Here is a 19,351-nt window from a genome sequence, read left to right as displayed (position 1 = left end):
GGCACAGACAGGGTGGCACTGCAAGGAGGAAAACACACAGCAAGGGGGTGGGGGACTGGGAATTGATCCTGCAGGGTTGGGCCCTCCTGGAAGCAGGATTGGTGCTGATGGTGCCAAAGATGTGCCTGGCAGGGCACAGGACGAGGGACCAGCCCTGGGGCACTGGGCAGGGCAGGGATGTGCTGCCCACCCCGTGGGAGCAGGAGGGGGCAACAAGGTGATGAGTTTTGGGGTGATGGGGCTGATCTCACCCCACAGGAATAAATATTTCCCCCCCCCTTCAATGAAATGGACTCCGTGGATCTGTTCAAAACAGTTTATTGTATTTTTTCGTCAGACAAACACATTGATTTCTGGACCACAGTAGAGGATGGAAACCTTTCACAAACTTATTTATTTGAAAATACAAATATAAAATTATACTTTCCACATCTGTGATGTGAGAGACCCCCATCCACATAGTATTTTACAACAGGGCTTCAGAAAGCCATACACAGAGACCTGAAAGATGCTTGATATATATAGATACATATATATATGTATATATATTAAAAAAAAGTCACTACCAAAGTTCTCATCAGTTCATACTAAAGTATAAAAGGAAGGGCTAGGCCTGCCACTGTGCCATAGTTTATTTAGGTACATTTATGACCACCTGAAATGCTCACTTGCATCCAGTACTGATGGGAGTTCAGACCTCGTACGACAGAGAATGACGGGGGTGCTACCGACGACGGTCCCGCGACAGACGAGCCCGGGGGGACCCCGCTGACCCGGGGGGACCCCACTGACCCTGGGGGGACCCCGCTGACCCTGGGGGACCCCGCTGGGCCAGGGGGACCCCGCTGACCCTGGGGGGACCCCGCTGACCCTGGGGGACCCCGCTGGGCCAGGGGGGACCCCACTGACCCTGGGGGGACCCCGCTGGGCCAGGGGGACCCCGCTGAGCTGGGGTGACCCTGCTGGGCCAGGGGGACCCCACTGACCCTGGGGGGACCCTGCTGGGCCAGGGGGACCCCACTGACCCTGGGGGGACCCCGCTGAGCTGGGGGGACCCTGCTGGGCCAGGGGGACCCCACTGACCCTGGGGGGACCCCGCTGGGCTGGGGTGACCCCACTGGGTTGGGGTGACTCTGCTGACCCTGGGGTGACCCCACTGACCCTGGGGTGACCCCATTGACCCTGGGGTGACCCCGCTGACCCTGGGGTGACCCCGCTGACCACCAGCCCTGCTCGGACACCGAGCTCTCCACACAACATGGTCGGACTGCTGGGGTGGGGGGGGGGGGCTGACAACCCACCACGAGGATTTCCTTTCTCAAACTACTTTTTTTTTTCCTTTTTAAAAATTATTATTATTCTTCTTATGATGATTATTGTTGTGGTTCTTTTTGGTAATTCCTTTACAGTATGAAAGTATTGCTTAGCTGACAGAATCTCCTGCCGTAGTGTTGGCGCGGGGCCGCCTGGGCTGTGTACGCAGGAAACTCCACAGTGTCTGTGCGCAGGCCGGTGCCGCTGTGCCTTCCATGCTTCCTGTCTCTTCTGGCACTAACCTCACTTCTCCCTCTCTCTCAGCTAACTAGTCGCTTTGAAAAAAACAAACCAAACCACTAAAAAAAAGAATTCAGAAGATTCCACCCAAGAGACATCGCCATAGCATAAAACACAGCTATGAGTTAGTGTTGTCTTTTTTTTTCTTTTTTTTTTCTTTTTTTTTTTTTTTTTTTGTTTTTGTAAACAGTTTCATATGCAATATCATACAGAACCATGGCTGGCCTTCAGTAAAAATGTAGTAAACTATATTGCTTTATTATTGATTATGTTGCATTGAGTGAATGGCAGAAACGAAACAGGAAGGGATGTGTGGCTGGAGTCCCTAGCCCTCATTCACACTACAGATGAAAGCAGGGAAGAAAAGAAATCCCAACACCTTTCAGGTCGTTATCACCCACAATTACCCAATGATTTAACTAAGCCTAGCAAGATGTGTGACATTCACCAGCAGACGCTGCTGTACAATGGAAAAAAAAATCAACTTACAGCAAAGAGAGCCATGCTACCTTAAAGTCCAAGCTACAAATTCAACTCAAAATGAACATTTATGAAGTGTAAGAAAAAATAAAAACCCCAAAGGACAGATCAGGCTTCACTTTAATCAAGCCGATCACAAAGGACTTTATGGGAAGGGGAGGTCCCAAGCCCTGGTGGCTCCTCGGGAATGTCCCTGTGTTTGGGACTGGCCCTTGGGTGCCCAGGACACCCAGCGTGGCTCGTCCCAGCTGGGAGATTGGAGCAGGGCTGGGCACGGGGCTTGGAGCCCCTGGGACAGCGGGACGTGTCCCTGGTGGCACTGGACCTTCAGGGTCCCTCCCAACCCAAACCACTCTGTGATGCCACCATCCTTCGCTCCCTCCTGGGCTTGACTAAAACAAAGGTGGAGCTGAGCCTTTGTGCTGAAAAATTTACAAAAAAACCCCAAACGAACGAAGGGAAAAAAAAAATCCTTCAAAATTGATTTCTACATGAGTGGGGACTAACGTGAACCTTAGTCTAGGTAGCCACATCAAAACATCTTGGATTCCACGACATTTGTGCTATGGGCCACTGGGACTTCTCAAAAGGTATATAAACATCTAAAACATATTCACACAGATTAGCAATTTCTTCTGAGCATTCTTAAAAAAATATGTTTTTTTTTTTCTCTTAGTAAAATCGTTTTAATATACCGTGCCTCCCTCTTTTAAAAAATAAATTAAAAAAATCCAGTTTTGCATATCTAGCATTAGCATTTAAGGTAGTATGGCACATCCCCTTTCCAAAGTCATGGGTGGGGATCTACAAATGCCTTAAGAGTTTGCCAGCATTTTAAACATTGTGAGACCTTTGGTTAGTTGAAACCGCATCAGATCAACAAAAGAAAAAAAAAAAAGAGAAAAAAGCACAGAAAGAAAAAAGAGAAGAAAAAAACAAATAAAGGAAAACCTTCCCAAAATTATTAGCATTGTTTTTCTTAAATAAGAGAAAGTTCTATCCTTACTGGTCCTAAATCTGAATAACTACATCTAAATTTTTAACCTTAATTACGATACACCTACCAATATGTACTAGAAGAGGAAGAGAGAAAGAGGGGGGGGAAATTCACTACACTACCATCAGGACAGCACTCTTACAAGATAAGCCATTTTATACACTATTAACATACAACAATGATCAACAAAGAATATTCTATGAGGTGACAGGGAATGGAGAGGAAAACCAACTGGTAGTACAGTACATCATCAACATTGACAAAATAGCAATAAAAAATTCCCTGACGGCACACTGAATCGCAGGGAATTTGGTTCGTAGTATTTTTTTTTTTTACCTTTTTATTTTTTAAAGAATTCGGTTTTATTTCTTTTATTACTTGATCAAGTCTCAATATTTAAAAAGCGTCCAGCATTTTGCTTAAACCTGGTTGTTCTGAAATAAGAAAAAAACCTAAAATATTACATAAAAAGCATGATTTTTTTTAAAAACAAGAAAAACAAGGTTTCTCCTTTCGGTTAGCAGTATGGTGCCTTGTTTTGTTAAAGATGCCTTGCTCTACCTTGTCTATTGAATGTCTACATTAGTCTACTTGTTAGTAAAATTTACAAAAATAGGAGTGCAGCAGCTCTTTTTAACAAATGTCGCATTCAGTGTCTTATACTGGCTGTACCTAAAGTACCAAATTTATAAACGTAACAATTTAAAAAAATATTAATAAAACTTGTCAATATTACGTTAAAAAAAGAAGAAATATATCCACACTACAGTATGTTCTTAATGCCACCTACCATGTTGTACTTCTAGTTTGCTGTTGCAGGCCTATTTACCAATATTAAAAAAATTAAATTAAAAAATATCCTTCATAAGTTTCCTCCCCCAACAGAGGACCATATATATAACAGCCAAATATTAAACATGTGCAAATAGGAAACTGTCAGTTTTTCCCCTACCAGTCACAGTGCAATGATGTTTTATACTTTATTTCTTTTAAATTCTGTTTACAACTACAATAAATTAAAATCTTCCGTTGCTTCTAGGGTGAAACTTGTAGCACTGAGGTATTCCCAAAAAAAAAAAGAAAAAAAAGAAAAAATAACTCAAAACCAACCGAAGTTGCTTTCTAATTTGACAATACAGAAAATGATGGATAATAAAGGAAACCATGCAAGCTGGACGCTGCTCTGCCCACATGGGGTGCCCAGAGCAGCTGAAATGACTGGACAGCAAGTTGATCTAGTTTAAAACAATGACTAAAAAAAAAAAAATCCAAAAAAAACCACCAAAATAAAGGTATGCTTTGAACCGTAAATGTGCTAAGTAGGAAAAATCGTAGCTTCTTGATCAGTTTTGGGAAAAGCAGGTTTTAAATTAAAATAAAAATACCACTAGACTGTTCCTTTGCAAGCTGTGCACGTCGGAGGTGAAGCTGCTGGGATGAGCTGGGGGGTCCCAGAGCGTCACGACCCCCCGGGCCAGCTCCGGCAGGCGCTCCGAGCTACAGCTTCCTTGTCTTTGTCATCCATTTCCATAGAGAAACCGCCTTAGGCTGACTCCGTCACAAAAATAGGTTTGTCTTTCTCTTTCTTAATAGTTTCTATGTAGTTAATGGAATTGTATTTACAGCATTTTATTATTTTTTTCTTTTTTTTTTTTTCCAGAAGTTGCGATTTCAAAAAACCTTTATATCACCTCTTTCAACAAAAAAAAGCACTTATATAGAAAAAGGACGCGCAAAAAGTTTGTCGCCCTCGCCTTATTGCCGAAAATAGAGAGAATTAGAGGAACCAAGACGCCACAAAGGAAAAGAAGGGCCAGAGAACCTGTTGCTCCCCCCTCCCCGTGCCCTGCCAGCCCCCCGTGCTGCGCCCGCCGCCGGCTCCGCTCCCCCCGCGGCCGAGGCTCCTGTCACCATCTCAGCATCCTTTAAGCAACAACAACTACGTAAAACAGAAGGGAGGAGGAGGAGGAGGAGGAGGAGGAAAGGAGGTGGGAAAGAAAAAGCAAAAGAAACCCCTTAATATAACAGTTACACTATGGTTAGGCTCTCGCTACATACACAAAGAATTCTGACTACGTGGCTACGAGACTATGTCAAAAAGGCTACGAAAAGATGTGGGTTTGGAGAGGTTTAAAAAGAGGGGGGGGAACCCATCGAGAAAATAAAACGAACAAGAAATGGGTTTTATATACATACTTTTAAAGGCTGTTGTTTTTATAGTACAGCAGATTCATGAGATGATGAGAGAGATTTTAAACAACCCAAGTCCTTCGAGTGCCACCTCCAGTTTGCGTTGGCGGTGATGGTGATGAAGATGATGATGATGATGTAGTGCTCAAAGTCTGACGAGATCACCCAACCGTGGGCCCCTTCAGAAACTTCGCCCTGTCTTGCCCGGACATCCAGAGAGACTCTGTGTGGGGAGAAGGTGGACACGGACACGGAGAGGCACAGTTAATTGAGGTCGATGAGGATTTTTAACAAAAATACCCCAAAGTGTTTGCAAACACTTTGCAGCCACAGCCTGCCTCATCCACCCCGAGGGAGGATGCTGGAGTGCTGAGCTGTTCCCAGGACAGCCCCTGTGGAGAGGGGGTCTCATGTGTTCCCTGCTCTTATTTCCAGTTTAGGAACAGTAAAGTGTGAGTTGATGCACGGCCGGGACCAAAGCGGCTCCTCAGGCATCTGTTACGCCGTGAATTCACATGGCTTTGGGAAAATGGATTTCTCTGAAGTACCTGCAAGGTGACAAGTTCTACCTGGGCACACTGAGGCAGCCAGGATTTATTTTCTACAGCCTCCAATGCTCTGTCCCTGCCAGTGCTTAAAGCTGAGATATATGAGGTAGAAAAGAAATATAAATATTTAGGGCACCGGCTCTGCAGGCAGCCGCTCACGGGGATGATGGCCAGGAGAGGATGCTCCCCGATGACCTCCAAAACCCATCCCCAAGCAGCTGTGCTGGGGTGAGGTCCCAGCAGCATCCTGAGGGCTGTGGGAACCGATCCCTGCCCCGGGGACCTGCAGCTCAGCCAAATCCTGCCCTGGGGATGCCAGGACCAGCCGCTGCCGCAAGCGTTTCAAACTCAGCGCTCCTTGAGGAATTAATAATAAGGCTCATTTCCTCCTCTCAAAATCCATTTTAATTAGTAATGAGCAACATTAAAAGCACTTTGTTTTGAAGTCGTTAATGGTTTGAGTCTCAACACTGGCCAGTAAGTGATGGCTGCAGTGATGGGCTGTGCTAAGTGAGGAGTGATTACAGCCCATCAATCTGGCGGGGCTGCCGTCACCGCGCGTTATTAGCCTGACTTATGATGTTCTGCTCAGCTCCAGCTGGCCTCGGGTACCACCTCACCATTCCAGAGGCTGGCGGCCCAGGAAACGTGAAGGATGCTGACAAATTGATCGGAGAGCAGGCCCTGCTACGTGCAAGTAATAGCTGGGATTAAGCAAGAGTGCTTATGGCACTTTTCCCCATAAAAAACACTCCTTGGTGGAGCAAATCAATTGATGGAACAATTTCAGGTAATCTTGGGGGTGTGTGTGGAGATGGAGAGTAAATAGAGACCCCCTTTATCCACTAGTGTTTAGGTATAAATCTATTTTTATGTAGTTTAAAGTCTCCAAACGTTTTCCACAGTTCCCAGCCCCTTGACTAACTTTAATTCTGATTTCCTAGACTGATTTTTGAACGTAAATGATGTGACATTGATCATGTAGTGCTGGGCAAGAGGCAGTGAAATAAAATCTGTCGCATCCGTTCCATCTGCCTGTCCGGGCTCAGAGCTCTGGAGGCAAACCCATGCCATTTAATTGGGATAACTTCTGTTTTTCATTGCATTTTCTAATCTATTCCATGCCGAGTGTTAAGAATATTTGTTTGCAAAGATGAATATGCCAAAGGCCAAACAATAATAAAAAATAAAAATTAAACATTTAATTAACTCGAGCTTAGTTCAAAGGGTAGGAAACTGGCAGCGATCCAGGGCTGTGGTGCTCAGGTAATGCCTTTAATTTAATTTGCTCAGGTTTAATTTTTTTTTAATCTTGATAATTGCTCTATGGTTACAAGTTACAATGTTATCTTTTAGCTGTAATATTTGGAACTCCACTTAATTAAGAATGATGGTTTCTCAGGAATAAAGCAGTGGCTCAGCTATTTTTAAACCAGTGCGCTGGGAGCAGATCTCTGATCCCACTGGGATTCTGGCTGCTGGCACTGGGGGTGATTCCCCACAGCTTTCTGGGTTTTCTGCCTCTTCAAATTATTGCATGAAGCATCATGAAGATGGAAAAGTGACTTTTATTTTAGCTTTGGATCTGTCTTCCAGTTTCCAGCCCGTGAGGTTGATTCGAGTAACACAAATCACAGAAAGGAATGATTAAAGGCCAAGGAAAGACGAAATGAAGATAAAAAAATTGTTCACTTAAAGTAAATATAGGGGAGATGGTAGTTCAGCACAAAGTACAAATGGGATATACTGTAATACCTCCAAGTGAGATGGCAACCAACCATGTGTAACGTTTCAATGGTATCCATTTGTAAAAGCCGTTGCAATCAAAGGTCCCTAAAATTGTACAATTGTTAAGTTCATCAGTGCTCTATACATGGGAACAGCTGATTATTAATTTTGCCAAGAAATTATCAAAGGACTTGAAAGACTGTGTTGCCAGCATGAATAGGGATTTCCAAGAGCTGTTCTGGTCACCAGGTGTGCTCAGCCCTGTGGTCACCTTTCCAAGACCATCATCTTCTCATTCCCCCAGGTGCAAAAATAAGCTTTGGGGTTCTCCCTTCTTTATTTTTAAACCAGGGTTAGTAAATGGGGAGTGTTAAATGAATATATATGTAATAAAAGCTACGGGATTCTTTGCAGTTATTGGGGGAATTAAGAGGCTACCAATCTGCAAGTCAATTATAAAATGGTTCTTTGGGAAGTGTTAGTGCAGACAAATCTGGATACCCAGGCTTGGACCTGGTGTCGTTTCACTTGAAAAATCGGGATGTTGCTGATATAAAAGTGCCCAAGTTTTCAAGCACAAGCAGGTTTTTAGGTGAAAAATGGAAATAAGAGATGTTTTAAGTGGCGAGAGGTGGCAATTTGAATGGATGTAGCTCCTTGCAGAGCAGCAATATTCCATGTTTGTGCTAGAATTGATCCACAGGGATTGTCAAGTCCATGGTGTGACCATGGGAGGGGCAGGCCCGGGATGGGAATTGAGCACATGGGCACAAAGCCAGGCAAAGGGTTTGTTTGTCTTTTTTGCAATAAAAATAACAGCTTCGGGAGCTTTGTCTGCACTACACTCAGGGAGAGAAGTTCTCCTCTCGGTTTGAGGGAGCTTCGGGGGAGCCTCTGCACTTCCTCGTTGTCCAGGAGATAAAAGCAGCTCTGGCCTGCGCCCCAGGAAGGGCAGGAGCCTCGCTGCAGTCTGTGCTGGGGGTGCCAGCGGGGCAGGCCAGCCCCATTCATGCTCACACACAGGTGACACAGCCAGTGCAGCCTCGTTAAGCCAATCTCTGCCCTCATTAGTGCGGTCGCAGCCCCTCGGCGGCGTTAGGAGGCACCTCCCAGGGACCCGCGCCCGGCGCGGCCCCTCGCTCGGAACCTGCGGCTCTCAGCGGCTGCCGGGGACGCCAGGACAGGCCGGGAGGGACCCAAGGGTCAGCAGACAGGCGAAGAGGAGCAGGACATGTCCTGTCCCCTGCTGGGGGTCCCACCACCCCAATTAATGAGCTGATTTTGCTCATTTCGTGGGAGCAAGGATTGTTGTTCTGCCTGCCAAAGGGTGCAGCAGCCAGGAGGGGTAGTTGGGCTGACGTAAAGCCCATATGGACAAGCAGGTATTTAAATCCCATATTTATGAAATATTTCTCTTTGAGACAGGTCACGTCTGGCTGCGGATGGCTCCAGAGGAGTGTTTGCACCAAGAGACGTTCAGGTTGGACATTAGGACAGAATTTCTTCAGTGTGAGAGTGATTAATCCCTGGAAGGGGCAGTGGTGGAGTCCCCATCGCTGGGAACACGGCAAGTTGTGATACAAGGCTCACAAGGGCCGAGCGGTCAAAGGCTGGACTCGGTGATTCCGGAGCTTTTTCCAACCTTGACGGTTGCAGCTGGATAATCAGCGCTCCGAGCTGGCAGGTCCCAGGTTCCGGCAGCGAGGAGCCCCGCGGCCGCGGGGCCACCACCACCCCACACGCGCAGCCCCTCGCGCAGCCCGAGCCGCCGGTACTTACGGCGATGCCGTGTCCGAAGCCGGAGCCCGGCTGCGGGCTGGCGGCGCTTATGTAGTTACCCACGCCGGAGTCCTGGCTGGCCGTGCCGTAGAGATCCGCGACGGGCCCGGGGCTGTTGGCCCCGGGGAAGCCTCCGGGCCGCGCTGGGTTGGAGCCTGCCGGGGAAGCGGGTGCGCCAAAATTCGGTTGAGCACTGTAGCTATTCAAGACTGGTGTGCAGAGAATAAAGCTGGGTATGAGGCCAGACGCCGGGCATGCACCGGAATTACAAAGCCAAACACCAGAATAAACAGCCTAGGCCCAATTCTAACACTTAACCAAGGCCATGCGAGAGGAGAGCAAGTACTGGAGAAGAGTCAGCCCGGACTACTACGAAGCTTAGAGCTCCAAAAATATATATATGGATATATATTAAAAAAAAAAAAAAAAGAAAAAAAAGAACAATCATTCAACACACTACTGCAACCAGAGACTGGAGGTGCTCATTTTCACCAAATTATCACAAAATATAATAGGTATTTTTCAACATCTGACTTGATGCTCATGCAGTAGTAACAAGTTCTCTAGGTCTGGGCACGCCGAGACAGCATTCACATCCCATGCAAACTACAAAGGAACTAGTTTGAGACTACACATTGTGGTAATATTGATATTAAAATGTTGACAGCAAATAACTTGAATCACGTCTAGGAAAATCGTTTTTTGGATCCATTCGATATTTTTGGAAAAAACCTGCCCTTTTAGATCAGTGAGCTGTAGAAATAGTTCAGTAGGTGATTTTTTTTTTTACTTTAAATGATATGGAATGGAACAGTTTGGATTTTTCTCTTTTAAATATGACCAAGGAGAGTGATGTTTTATTTAGGGTTTTTTTTTTTCTTTTTGATTTGGAGAGCGAAGACCTACCTTCGTCTCCAAAACCATGCTTGGGACATCAACCAAAATTAAACAAATAAATAAAGATCAAAAGCAAAAAAGAATTCCAGAGGGTGGATGACAACTCACCTCCTAATGTGGAAGTAAAAGAAAATTTAATTTTTTTCCTCCCTTAATTTTTTTTTGAGAAAGAAAAACAATGTAAATAAGAATGATACTGAAGAAGAAATTTAGATATTAAAGCATGTTAGATGATCAGGCTTCTGGCATTTCTCACGGCTGCTCTTGGATGCAGAATTTATGAGGAAGAAGTTTCAATGTGAAAGAAAAGTCAGTGGACTGGGAGGAGCTGGATGGAGATGGCTGCGGGAAGCTGGAGCTACACCTGGCTGGTACCTGCAAGGTCCCTGGGGAGCACAGGGAGCCTGCCCTGCCACACCCACCGTGTCCCCACCGTGTCCCCACCGCAGGGAGTGCCAGGACACGATGGCCAGCAGGGCTGGACATGGGCCCACCACCACAGCCTGCCCCAAACCCCGCTGGGCACCGACCCCATCGCCTCCACCTCCACCTTCCAGGCTGCCCCTCTGGCTGCAACTGCCCAGGATCTCCACCAGATCCATTAGATCCGACACTAGAATGGGTGATGAGGTCTGGTGGCCTGCAGTGACCCGTGCCCAAGCGTGGACTGACCACAGGGTTCTCCTGGAGAGCAGCTGGAGCCAGCCCCGTGCTCCACCGCAGTGCTGAGCTGGGCACAGGCTGAGCCTCTGCTGCCCGGGCCCCTTCCCCCTGGAGAGCATCCCCAGCTCTCCAAGGCATGACCTGGTCAAGAGGAGCACACCTGGCAGCTGGTGGCTCTGTGGTGACAGGCAAGGCAGTTCTGCACAAGAAAGGATTCACCACAGCTCTGGGCTGGTAGCAGGGGAGGGTAAGTAGGACATCTAAGCTAGCAAGTTCAAAGAAATAAGGCATGAGAGAGTAAACAGATTTTGGACTTCGCTGGCAAACAAAGAGCCTTTTTTTATTATTAAAGATTAAATGTCAAGATAACATTTGGCCTTCTCACTCGTGAAGAAAAATATCCAGCTGAGATGTTCCAAAGCCCTTTATTACTACAAGCCAGCACTTTTCCCCCCTTTTCTTCCCTTTGGTTCAATAAAATGGATGTGAATTTTCCTGCCAAGTCACACAGAAAACCCAGTTGGCTGCTCCGAGTGACAGCGGGACACAGCATGGCCAGGGGCATCCCATTAGTAAAATACTCCTGCAAACCCCACAGCAGCACCAGGAACCTCCAGAACAACCAAACGAGGAACCCCAGAGACTCTCTGTGCCCCCACAGCCCATATCCCACCCTGGCCACTCTCATTTGCCTCTCTTAAGACTGGAGGTAAGGCTTTTGCACCTGCAGGAAGAGCTGGCAGGGGGTTGGTTATTCAGGTGGGGAGTGAAAAGGAGATTTTTCATCTACTGACCAGGGGTTCAACCCTCCACACTGCTCACAGGAGGGAGAGGGGCATGCCAAAGGCTGCTCCACTGCCTGGGAAGTGCTGTGTGGAGGCTGGGATGCCCTGGCACCTCTCCACGTGGTGCCTGAAAAACTCCACAGAAAAAGCTGGAAGCTTTTCCAGAGCCAACACTTCGCTCCAGACCCTACAAATGAAACAGAAAGCTCCCATAATTAGCCCCTGCTCAGCAGCCTCAGAAAGCTGTATTTAAATTATTTGCTCAGCCATGCTAAGTGTTTGTCTTCTTCCAGGAGCTCAGGTGAGCTCACCTGGAGCCAGAGGCACCTTTACCATCACAACAGCAAAGGGACCCTGAACCACTTCCCCAGCTAGTGAATGTGTTCTGGCAAGAGCTACCTGGAAACAAGTCTGTTTTACACAAACCTGGAGTACCCTGGGATTGAAAGGAAGAAGGAAAAATGCCTGCAATCCTCTAGACTCCAGATACTGCATCACTAACAAAAGTTAACACATTTTGGAAACCTGTGTCCTGTGACAAAATTCCTGATGTTGGAGGTTGTCAGGAGTTGTCCAAGGGAGCACTGACATTAACTCCTCACAGGCTGGAAGGAACTGGAGCCTTTCCCCTGGCCACCAACATCCCATGGCAAGAAGAGGAGCTGGGGCAGATGTCTGGAAGCTTGTTGCTGCAGAACTGTCAGGGCATTGTGCTGTCCATGGAGGGGAGGGCACCAGTGGCTGTGACCTGATGCCAGGAGCAGGAGGGTCCCAGCAGGGACCTCAGACCCTGAGCTGAGCAGGAATCCCTGACTCTGGATCCACCAGACTGAATCAGCAGTGACGGAGGGCTGGCAGGGCCATCGTCTCCCCTTGCAAGAACTGCCAGCACTCAGGAAATCCTGGCAGCAAAGGATGGATTTCAGGTCCCATTTCCCAAGCAAGTGCACAGGAAGCCATCCTGCAGCGGGTGACTTCACAGCTCTGAGACTGTGCCTAAGCACCTCCAGCTCAAAGGCACCCTCTATGCAAAATTCACAATCCCAGGCGTCCCCAGGAAGCCCTGTGATAGATCAAGGTCGGGAGAGATGTGCAAAAGATTAGATGTGCTTCTAAGTCACAGCCAACCACCTTTCATCTTCAGCCCCAGCCATCCTCCATCCTCTGAGCTCCTTCCTGCGCCGATGGAGATCAAGGGCCAGCAGCCAGGAGCTCTGGCAGTGATGGAACAGGACTAATGTGTTGCTTGCTTCACTTTGAATTTGCTGTGGTTTTCTTACAGAAAAGGCTCCGAGCCTGTGAATTTTGATCAGCAGGTGAACGTTTGCCTGCAGGTCAGAGGGACAGGCTTTGGGGAGCCTCAGGCTTACTCTGCCCAGTTACAGTGGCTTGGGGAGCACTGAAAAGCAGTGAGGGAATGTGAGATGGGACACAGAATGATATAAAAAATGAGGGTTCATAAAGCAGCCCCAGCAGGTTTTTTCAGTGCCAGTATTGGTGCTGGTGGAGTTGGGAGCTGCTGTGCAGGGCTGGCACAGCAAGAGCTGGACCTCTTCAGGCAGTGAGGCTTTATTACCAACCCATCCTTCAGCAGAGCGCCTTTATCCCCATTTAACATGCGTGTGAGCTGCTCCTCCACGCTCAGCCAAGTGCTTTATGTCAAGGAGCCAAGAGCTGGAACCCAAAGCAGGCTGGCAGCCCAGGCTGAGGCAGGGGCAGGAGGCAGGGCTGTGTGTCTGGAGCCTTCTCCTGCAAACTGCCACGCTCACGCAGACCCCGCTCGCACGTTCGTCTGTGCTCAGTGAGAAAGGTCACGCTGAAAGGTAAACTCTCCCTCGATGAACTCTTGAGAAATTCCTAAATCAAGATTCCTGCTGACATTTGCCTTACGAGCAGCGTTACGCTAACGAGGACCCCAACGCTGCTGGGCCTGGGAAAGCATGAGCTGGAATCCCACCCAAATAAACTCCATTCAGCCAGGAATGATGAAGGGGAAGAGGAAGGGAAAAGGAGAAGAGACGTGAGGATTTTGACATTACTGTCCCACAAGGGGAGCTCACATGGCACTGGGATGACAGTCAGGCCCTTAGGGACTAGTAAATGGCACCTGATGACAAAAAACCCACTTAGGCACCACTAAAATATACTGTATTTCAAAGGAAACAAACCAGGGGCAATCTGGACAGAGGACTAAGACAGACACTGCATGGGGACCATTGTGTCCTGCACACAGGCCACACGGAGCTTTGGTGACACCCTTCCCTCTCCTACAGCACCAAAACCCAAACACTTAAAACACCTCTGCAGGGGACTCATAACAAATATGAGTATTTTAAAATCTAGAAAAAAATCCAGGTGAGGAACAGTGCAGAATGTGTGTCTGCCTTCCCTGCTACAGTGCACAGGTGAAGAAATTCTCATGAGGGACGGAAACCACCCCAATTCACTGGATTTTTGAGCAGAGGAAGGGTATTCCTCATCTCTGGGCAGCCATGCATGGGGATGAGCAGCTCTGCAGGGACGGGGGAGCTTGGCACTGTGGGGTTAAAGTAAGAGTAAGATTCACTGATTTTAGAAGTCTTTTCCAACATAAATGATTCTATGATTCTCATCAGAAATTCATTTTTCATCTCCTGTCAAGCATATCCTACAACCAGAGCTGGTCATCTCCAGCCTTTTACTCCTTCAAAACCCTCCTTGTTCCTGCCTTGTCCCACTGCCCTCAGGGTGGATTCCTGTACAAACATGTTTCTTCACAACTTGTTGATCCAGTGCTATAATTTCTGGATGACTCTCTCATCTGCCATAAACAGCCACGCACAATTTGGCAGGCATTTCTACCATCAATGTTTATGATAATAACTAAACGTGCTTGAAAGCAGCAGGAAATTTTCAATATAACTATCATTAAGACAAAATGCTTTAAATCAAAGCCATTACCCACCACCAAGACTCAAAGCTCACAAGATTAGTCTGTTTTTCTGTCGTTATGAAAAATTCATAGAACATGCTGCAAACATCATCTTCAGCTCGAAGGAGTAAATGATATAATAACACTGAATGCTGCTGGCAGGGATGGGAGCAGGCAGGGCACAGGGGCACGGGGCAGGGCACTGAGCAGCCCAGGTGGACAGGGGACTGCCCCACAGCCTGGTGGCATTTCATTTCAAAGCCAGGTTGGAGTAACCAGCTGTAGTGCAATGTGTCCTTGCCCACAACATGGGGTTGGATTAGATCAAGGTCCCTCCCAACCTGACCAGCTCTAGCAGTCTGTGAATTCATGAATTTGAGTCACTTGGCTCCATTTACTGCTGGATTTTAAGAGAAGACTGTCACAGAAGGAGCATCACCTGTTCCCAAGCATCCCAGCCTGCTGTGCTGCCTCTGCAGCCACCCGAGCACAGCCTCTGCAGAGGACACAGAGCAAAACCACGGTGAGTGGCTGGGGACAGTCCCACCTTCCCTGGGGACCCCAGTGTCCCCACGGCAGCGCTAATGGCCACGCTGTCGCACGCATGACTAACAGAGCAGCGCTCGCAGCGTGACGCTGAGACTTTAAATAACCAGCACAACTTCAGCTCTGCATGCAGATCTTACATCATTAGTGCTCAGAGCCTTATAAATATAATTAGCAGCACTGCACCCATGTTACAGATCGCTTGGCCAAAGCTAATTCTTTGTGCAGTCAGGGCTGAAGTTAATGGGAGTTTGTACCTTGCTTTTCAGAGCTGCTAACAACCAGAATGTCATTTACCCGGGACTGGATGTACAAATTAATGCCAGTCTGAAATAAGACATCGATGCTTCTGGTTCTCAGTGGCCTATTCAGGCTGCAGGAGTGCACTGGCACAGCACTGAGAAAGAAAAGCTCATATTCAGGCTCTTTTTTTCTATCCCAATCACCTCACAGAGCTCCAGACCCCTTCCTTTGTGGTCAGGGTGAGGCACTGGAAGCATCGTTTCCTTGTGTCTGAGCTTTTACAGAGCCTGGGTCAGTTGGAGGCAGCGCGTGGCACACCTCGAACTCGGATCAATGCCCCAGCTCACAAACGTCTCAGAAATAATGAGCTGGAAACACACAGATATTCTGGAGAATAACAACGTACAAACAGCTCCCAACTCGCTGGAAGCGAAAGTGGGAGACAAACCACAAAAACAAACAACGCCGGCGTCACGACGAGAGCTGCCATGTTGTACATCTCTCATGGGGACCTGCATCCCTCTGCTCCTGCTCTTCCCAAGCACACTTGAAAAGCAAACTCTGTTTCTGAGAACCCCATGGCAGACACGGCTCCTCTGCAAGTATGAAGAGCTACAGATGACAGCTGGCTCAGTCTTGACTGGAAAATCAAACGCCAGAGCTGTGCCTTCCCTGTCACCCCGACACACTCCGTAATGGGGAGCAGCCAGGCTGCCCCAGGTTCTGCCTCCCCTGCAGCTACACTGGCCCTGCAGGGAAAAAGGAAAATACAACAACTGTCGGGCTCATCAGCAAAATAAGTGGTGATGAGGCTGAGGCACACTGAGATCTGCCCTAACAAGGTACTGTTTGTACATTATTTTCTAGCTGCAGTCACACTTTCAAAGGTTGCTCTGCGGCTGCAGCCCCTTCGGAAGCGGCTTCACACATCAAAATACCGCAGGGTAATGACAGCAAGCGGTGGGTGGTGAGCTCAGCAATTACGGCTGAAGTGAGTGGGAACCCGGAGGGAGGGCTGAGTGCTGCCCACCTTCCTGGAGCTGGGCACTACGGGGTGATAATGGCACCTGGGATCCTGTGCCAACTGCTCCTGCTGCAGCCTCAGTGTCCTCCCACCACGCTGCTCCTCCAGCCCAGCACGACACAAACCAACTGCTGAACTACCTGAGGTGAGCCACGAGCAAGAGCTGGGCAGCTTCCACAAGCTTAGGCAAGATAAAAATTCACCTGTTTTACAAACCCACTGCGGCATGTGAGTCCCTGCTTCTACCAAGTACTACACTTAACACATCCAAGGCATCCACCACATCTGGAAGCTGCTGATGTGCGCCAATTTGCAGAAGACACAAAACTCAGCGTGTTCAAGCCCAGCTGTTCTAATTCCTGCAGTTATGCAGCAGGACAAATAGCTGCACTTTGCAGCTCAGCTGTAATTTTTTGCCAACGATCAATATTTATTGCCTAATCCCATTTTCCGTGGCGTGCGTTAGTGGTGTCGCTCGCGCGGGGCCGAGTGTGACACGGAGGCCACACAAAGCTCCGCTTGTAGGAGCTGCAGTCAGGGAGCCAGCTCTTGTCACAGCCTTACAAAAGGATTTCCTCTCGAGCAGCTCATCTTTAATCATTATAAAAGCACAGAAGTTTAATCCATTTTTGATGTAAGCGCTAATAGCTTTGTGTCCTTGAAGTTCAAAGTGGTCTTCGTGCATGTCGCTAATTAGCCGAGCAAGCAGCCATTCAGCTTCCTCTCATGTTTCTAATTAGATCCTTAACAACAAACAAATGTCGACCTTACAAAGGCTCTGCTACGATTCCCTCCATTAGTTAAACAGTTTGGGAGGGATGCTGTTTGTGCATCCACAGCCCCCCCAGCAGAGCACTCAGGGCTCTGGGCTGGGGTATTTGCCCTTTGGAGAGGTTCTGCCTTGCTCATGGTGTATTCCAGGGGTGCTGAGCAGCCCAGGATGATGCAGGGAGCAGGTGACCACTCATCAGCCCCTGCCCCAGTCCCAGCTCTGTTGGAACTCACAAATAAACCAAAGGGGCAAATAAATGCTGTCCTGTTAAGTCAATTTCCTAACTGGTTCCTGCCAATTTTACTGGTTTTACAGCTAATTTAGGATGTGATTAACGTTTACATACCTCACATAGTCACAGAATGATTTGGATGGGACCTTAAAGCCCATCCAGTGCCACCCCTGCCATGGGCAGGGACACCTCCTACTATCCCAGGGTGCTCCAAGCCCTGTCCAACCTGGCCTTGGATGCTTCCAGGGATCCAGGGGCAGCCACAGCTTCTCTGGGCACCCTGTGCCAGAGCCTCCCCACCCTCCTAGGGGAGAATTTCATCCCAATATCCAGGCTAAAGGTACAGTCATCTTTTTACTTCACATCAAATGCTAGGGACTGCTCCTTACACTCTTTTTGTCGATCTGTGTTTGTAACATGCCGTGCTGGAGTCATTTCAGCAGCACCACGCTTGTCCTTGTCTGTGCTCAGGTTCTTGGGCAAGTTTCCTGCTCCAGCCCTGGCATTTATCCAAGGGGGATGAATGAGGACCTGTCAGCACCAGGAACTGCTGCTGGGTTCCTCCCGTTCCTGCGGGCGCTCGCTGCGTTGCAGGCGCTGACCCCAGTGCTGTTCCTGCTGCCTGTGCCTGCACATGAAGCTTTAACACTTATTACCACCCATCCAACTGGCAAATAAGAGCTAAAGCTCAGATGCTGGGATATCACAGACCCCTCTGTAACCGTTTCTCCATTTAAAATGAAGGAAGAGCTGAGCCAGGTGTTGCCAATGCCTTCACCCTACCGAGGAGCAGGAAAGCTGCTGTTAATTTTACCATGGGCAACCACATCTGCATTAATTGTTTACCACAGCCCGGACAGGTCTTTTATTAATATTAATGAGTAAGAGGGAACAAAAGGCCCCTTTATTTTTAGCCTACTCTAATTGCGTAGTAATTACTCATCTACAAAACAAATGAGCCGAACTCCATTGCCATAGCAACAGCAACTCCGGCCTCCCACTGTACCACATTAACTGGCTATCACTCCTGTAATTTGAAATTGAAGCCTTTTGTACAATAACAGACAATACAGGATGAAAATTAAACTAAAAACGGGTCTTTGTTTTGCTGAATAATTCAAGTCATAGTAGCAGAAGGGCCTTTCCTGGGGGGCACCTTCCCTCTGCTGATCCCACGGGCTGGGGGGATGCCCAGGAGCACAGGGGGGTTATCCAGGTAGCAGAAGAGGGGTTCAGCCTGCAAACCCCCAGTCCTGAGCAGCCATCCCCCCTGCAGGAGGCTCTGCACCAGGCAAGCTGCTGCCCAGCACACGGTGCCTGGGGGAGAGCTGGTGGCACCCGCCCGCTGCTGCCAGCTGACATCCCAATCAGGGTCAGGGCACAGAGTTCTGGGCTCTTTTAACCACCAGGAAGTGTTCAAAAAGGCACCAGCTTCATGAGTCTATTATTTTTAAACAGCTCAGGTTTATATACCTGCAGATCCGTTTTGCATTCTCTGGCAGCTCCTAACCCACTGTGCTTCTTGAGCTCACACGGAGCCAGATGCACACCAACATCTGCTGCAAGGAAAAACTACTCTGCTCCTCTGGCAGCCTTCTATTTCAGAGAGAAGAGAGGGAGAAAAAACATCACTGTAATTATGTATTTACTTTTAAAGCTTTTGGGGAGAGAATCAGCATGAAAATACTGACGTAGTGTGTCAGTCCAATGCGCGCTGCCTCACAGTTAGCAGTTGTTCCACTAATGGGTAGCAGCCTGAAACTGCTGCTGGGGAGGCAAGTTACCCTCAGCTCTGGCAGCACTTTACCTGTTTAGGGATTAAAATGCAGGAGACACCATCCTGTGCTGGAAGATCTCATGCACTGGAGAGCATGTGCTGAAACCCCACTTCAAGCTCTCCAACTTGTCTGCATCTTATGGGGAGCAAAGTCTAATTACAACTGCCAACAGCTCTGTCCCCCAGCTTCTGCTGGGAGAAATGGAATAAAACATGGATAATTGG

At 48.1% G+C, this 19,351-nt stretch overlaps 1 protein-coding gene across 15 annotated transcripts in view; it reads right to left on the bottom strand.

Moving 5' to 3' along the window:
• Positions 1-302: 302 nt before the first annotated feature.
• The window catches only part of MSI2 (musashi RNA binding protein 2), a 204,667-nt gene continuing 185,618 nt past the window's right edge, over positions 303-19,351 (bottom strand). For 7 of the 15 annotated variants that reach the window (XR_014949525.1, XR_014949526.1, XM_021533021.3 and 4 more), the window contains 3 exons: positions 9,277-9,485; positions 7,525-7,602; positions 303-5,444 (listed from right to left, as the gene is read on the bottom strand). Coding sequence is in view for 11 of the 15 variants with exons in the window: in XM_021533021.3 (XP_021388696.1) it covers positions 7,561-7,602; positions 9,277-9,485 (251 nt within the window). In the remaining 4 variants the exon portion in view is untranslated. Of the gene's footprint in view, positions 5,445-7,524; positions 7,603-9,276; positions 9,486-10,090; positions 16,071-19,351 lie in introns of those variants that run through there. The other 8 variants (XR_014949523.1, XR_014949524.1, XM_085557188.1 and 5 more) reach the window with 4 other exon arrangements.

Source organism: Lonchura striata, chromosome 19 (genome assembly GCF_050655825.1).
Source record: "Lonchura striata isolate lonStrDom1 chromosome 19, ASM5065582v1, whole genome shotgun sequence".
Lineage (NCBI taxonomy): Eukaryota > Metazoa > Chordata > Aves > Passeriformes > Estrildidae > Lonchura > Lonchura striata.
Note: the sequence above shows the minus strand (reverse complement) of the source record. Positions and strands in the feature narration are given on the sequence as shown.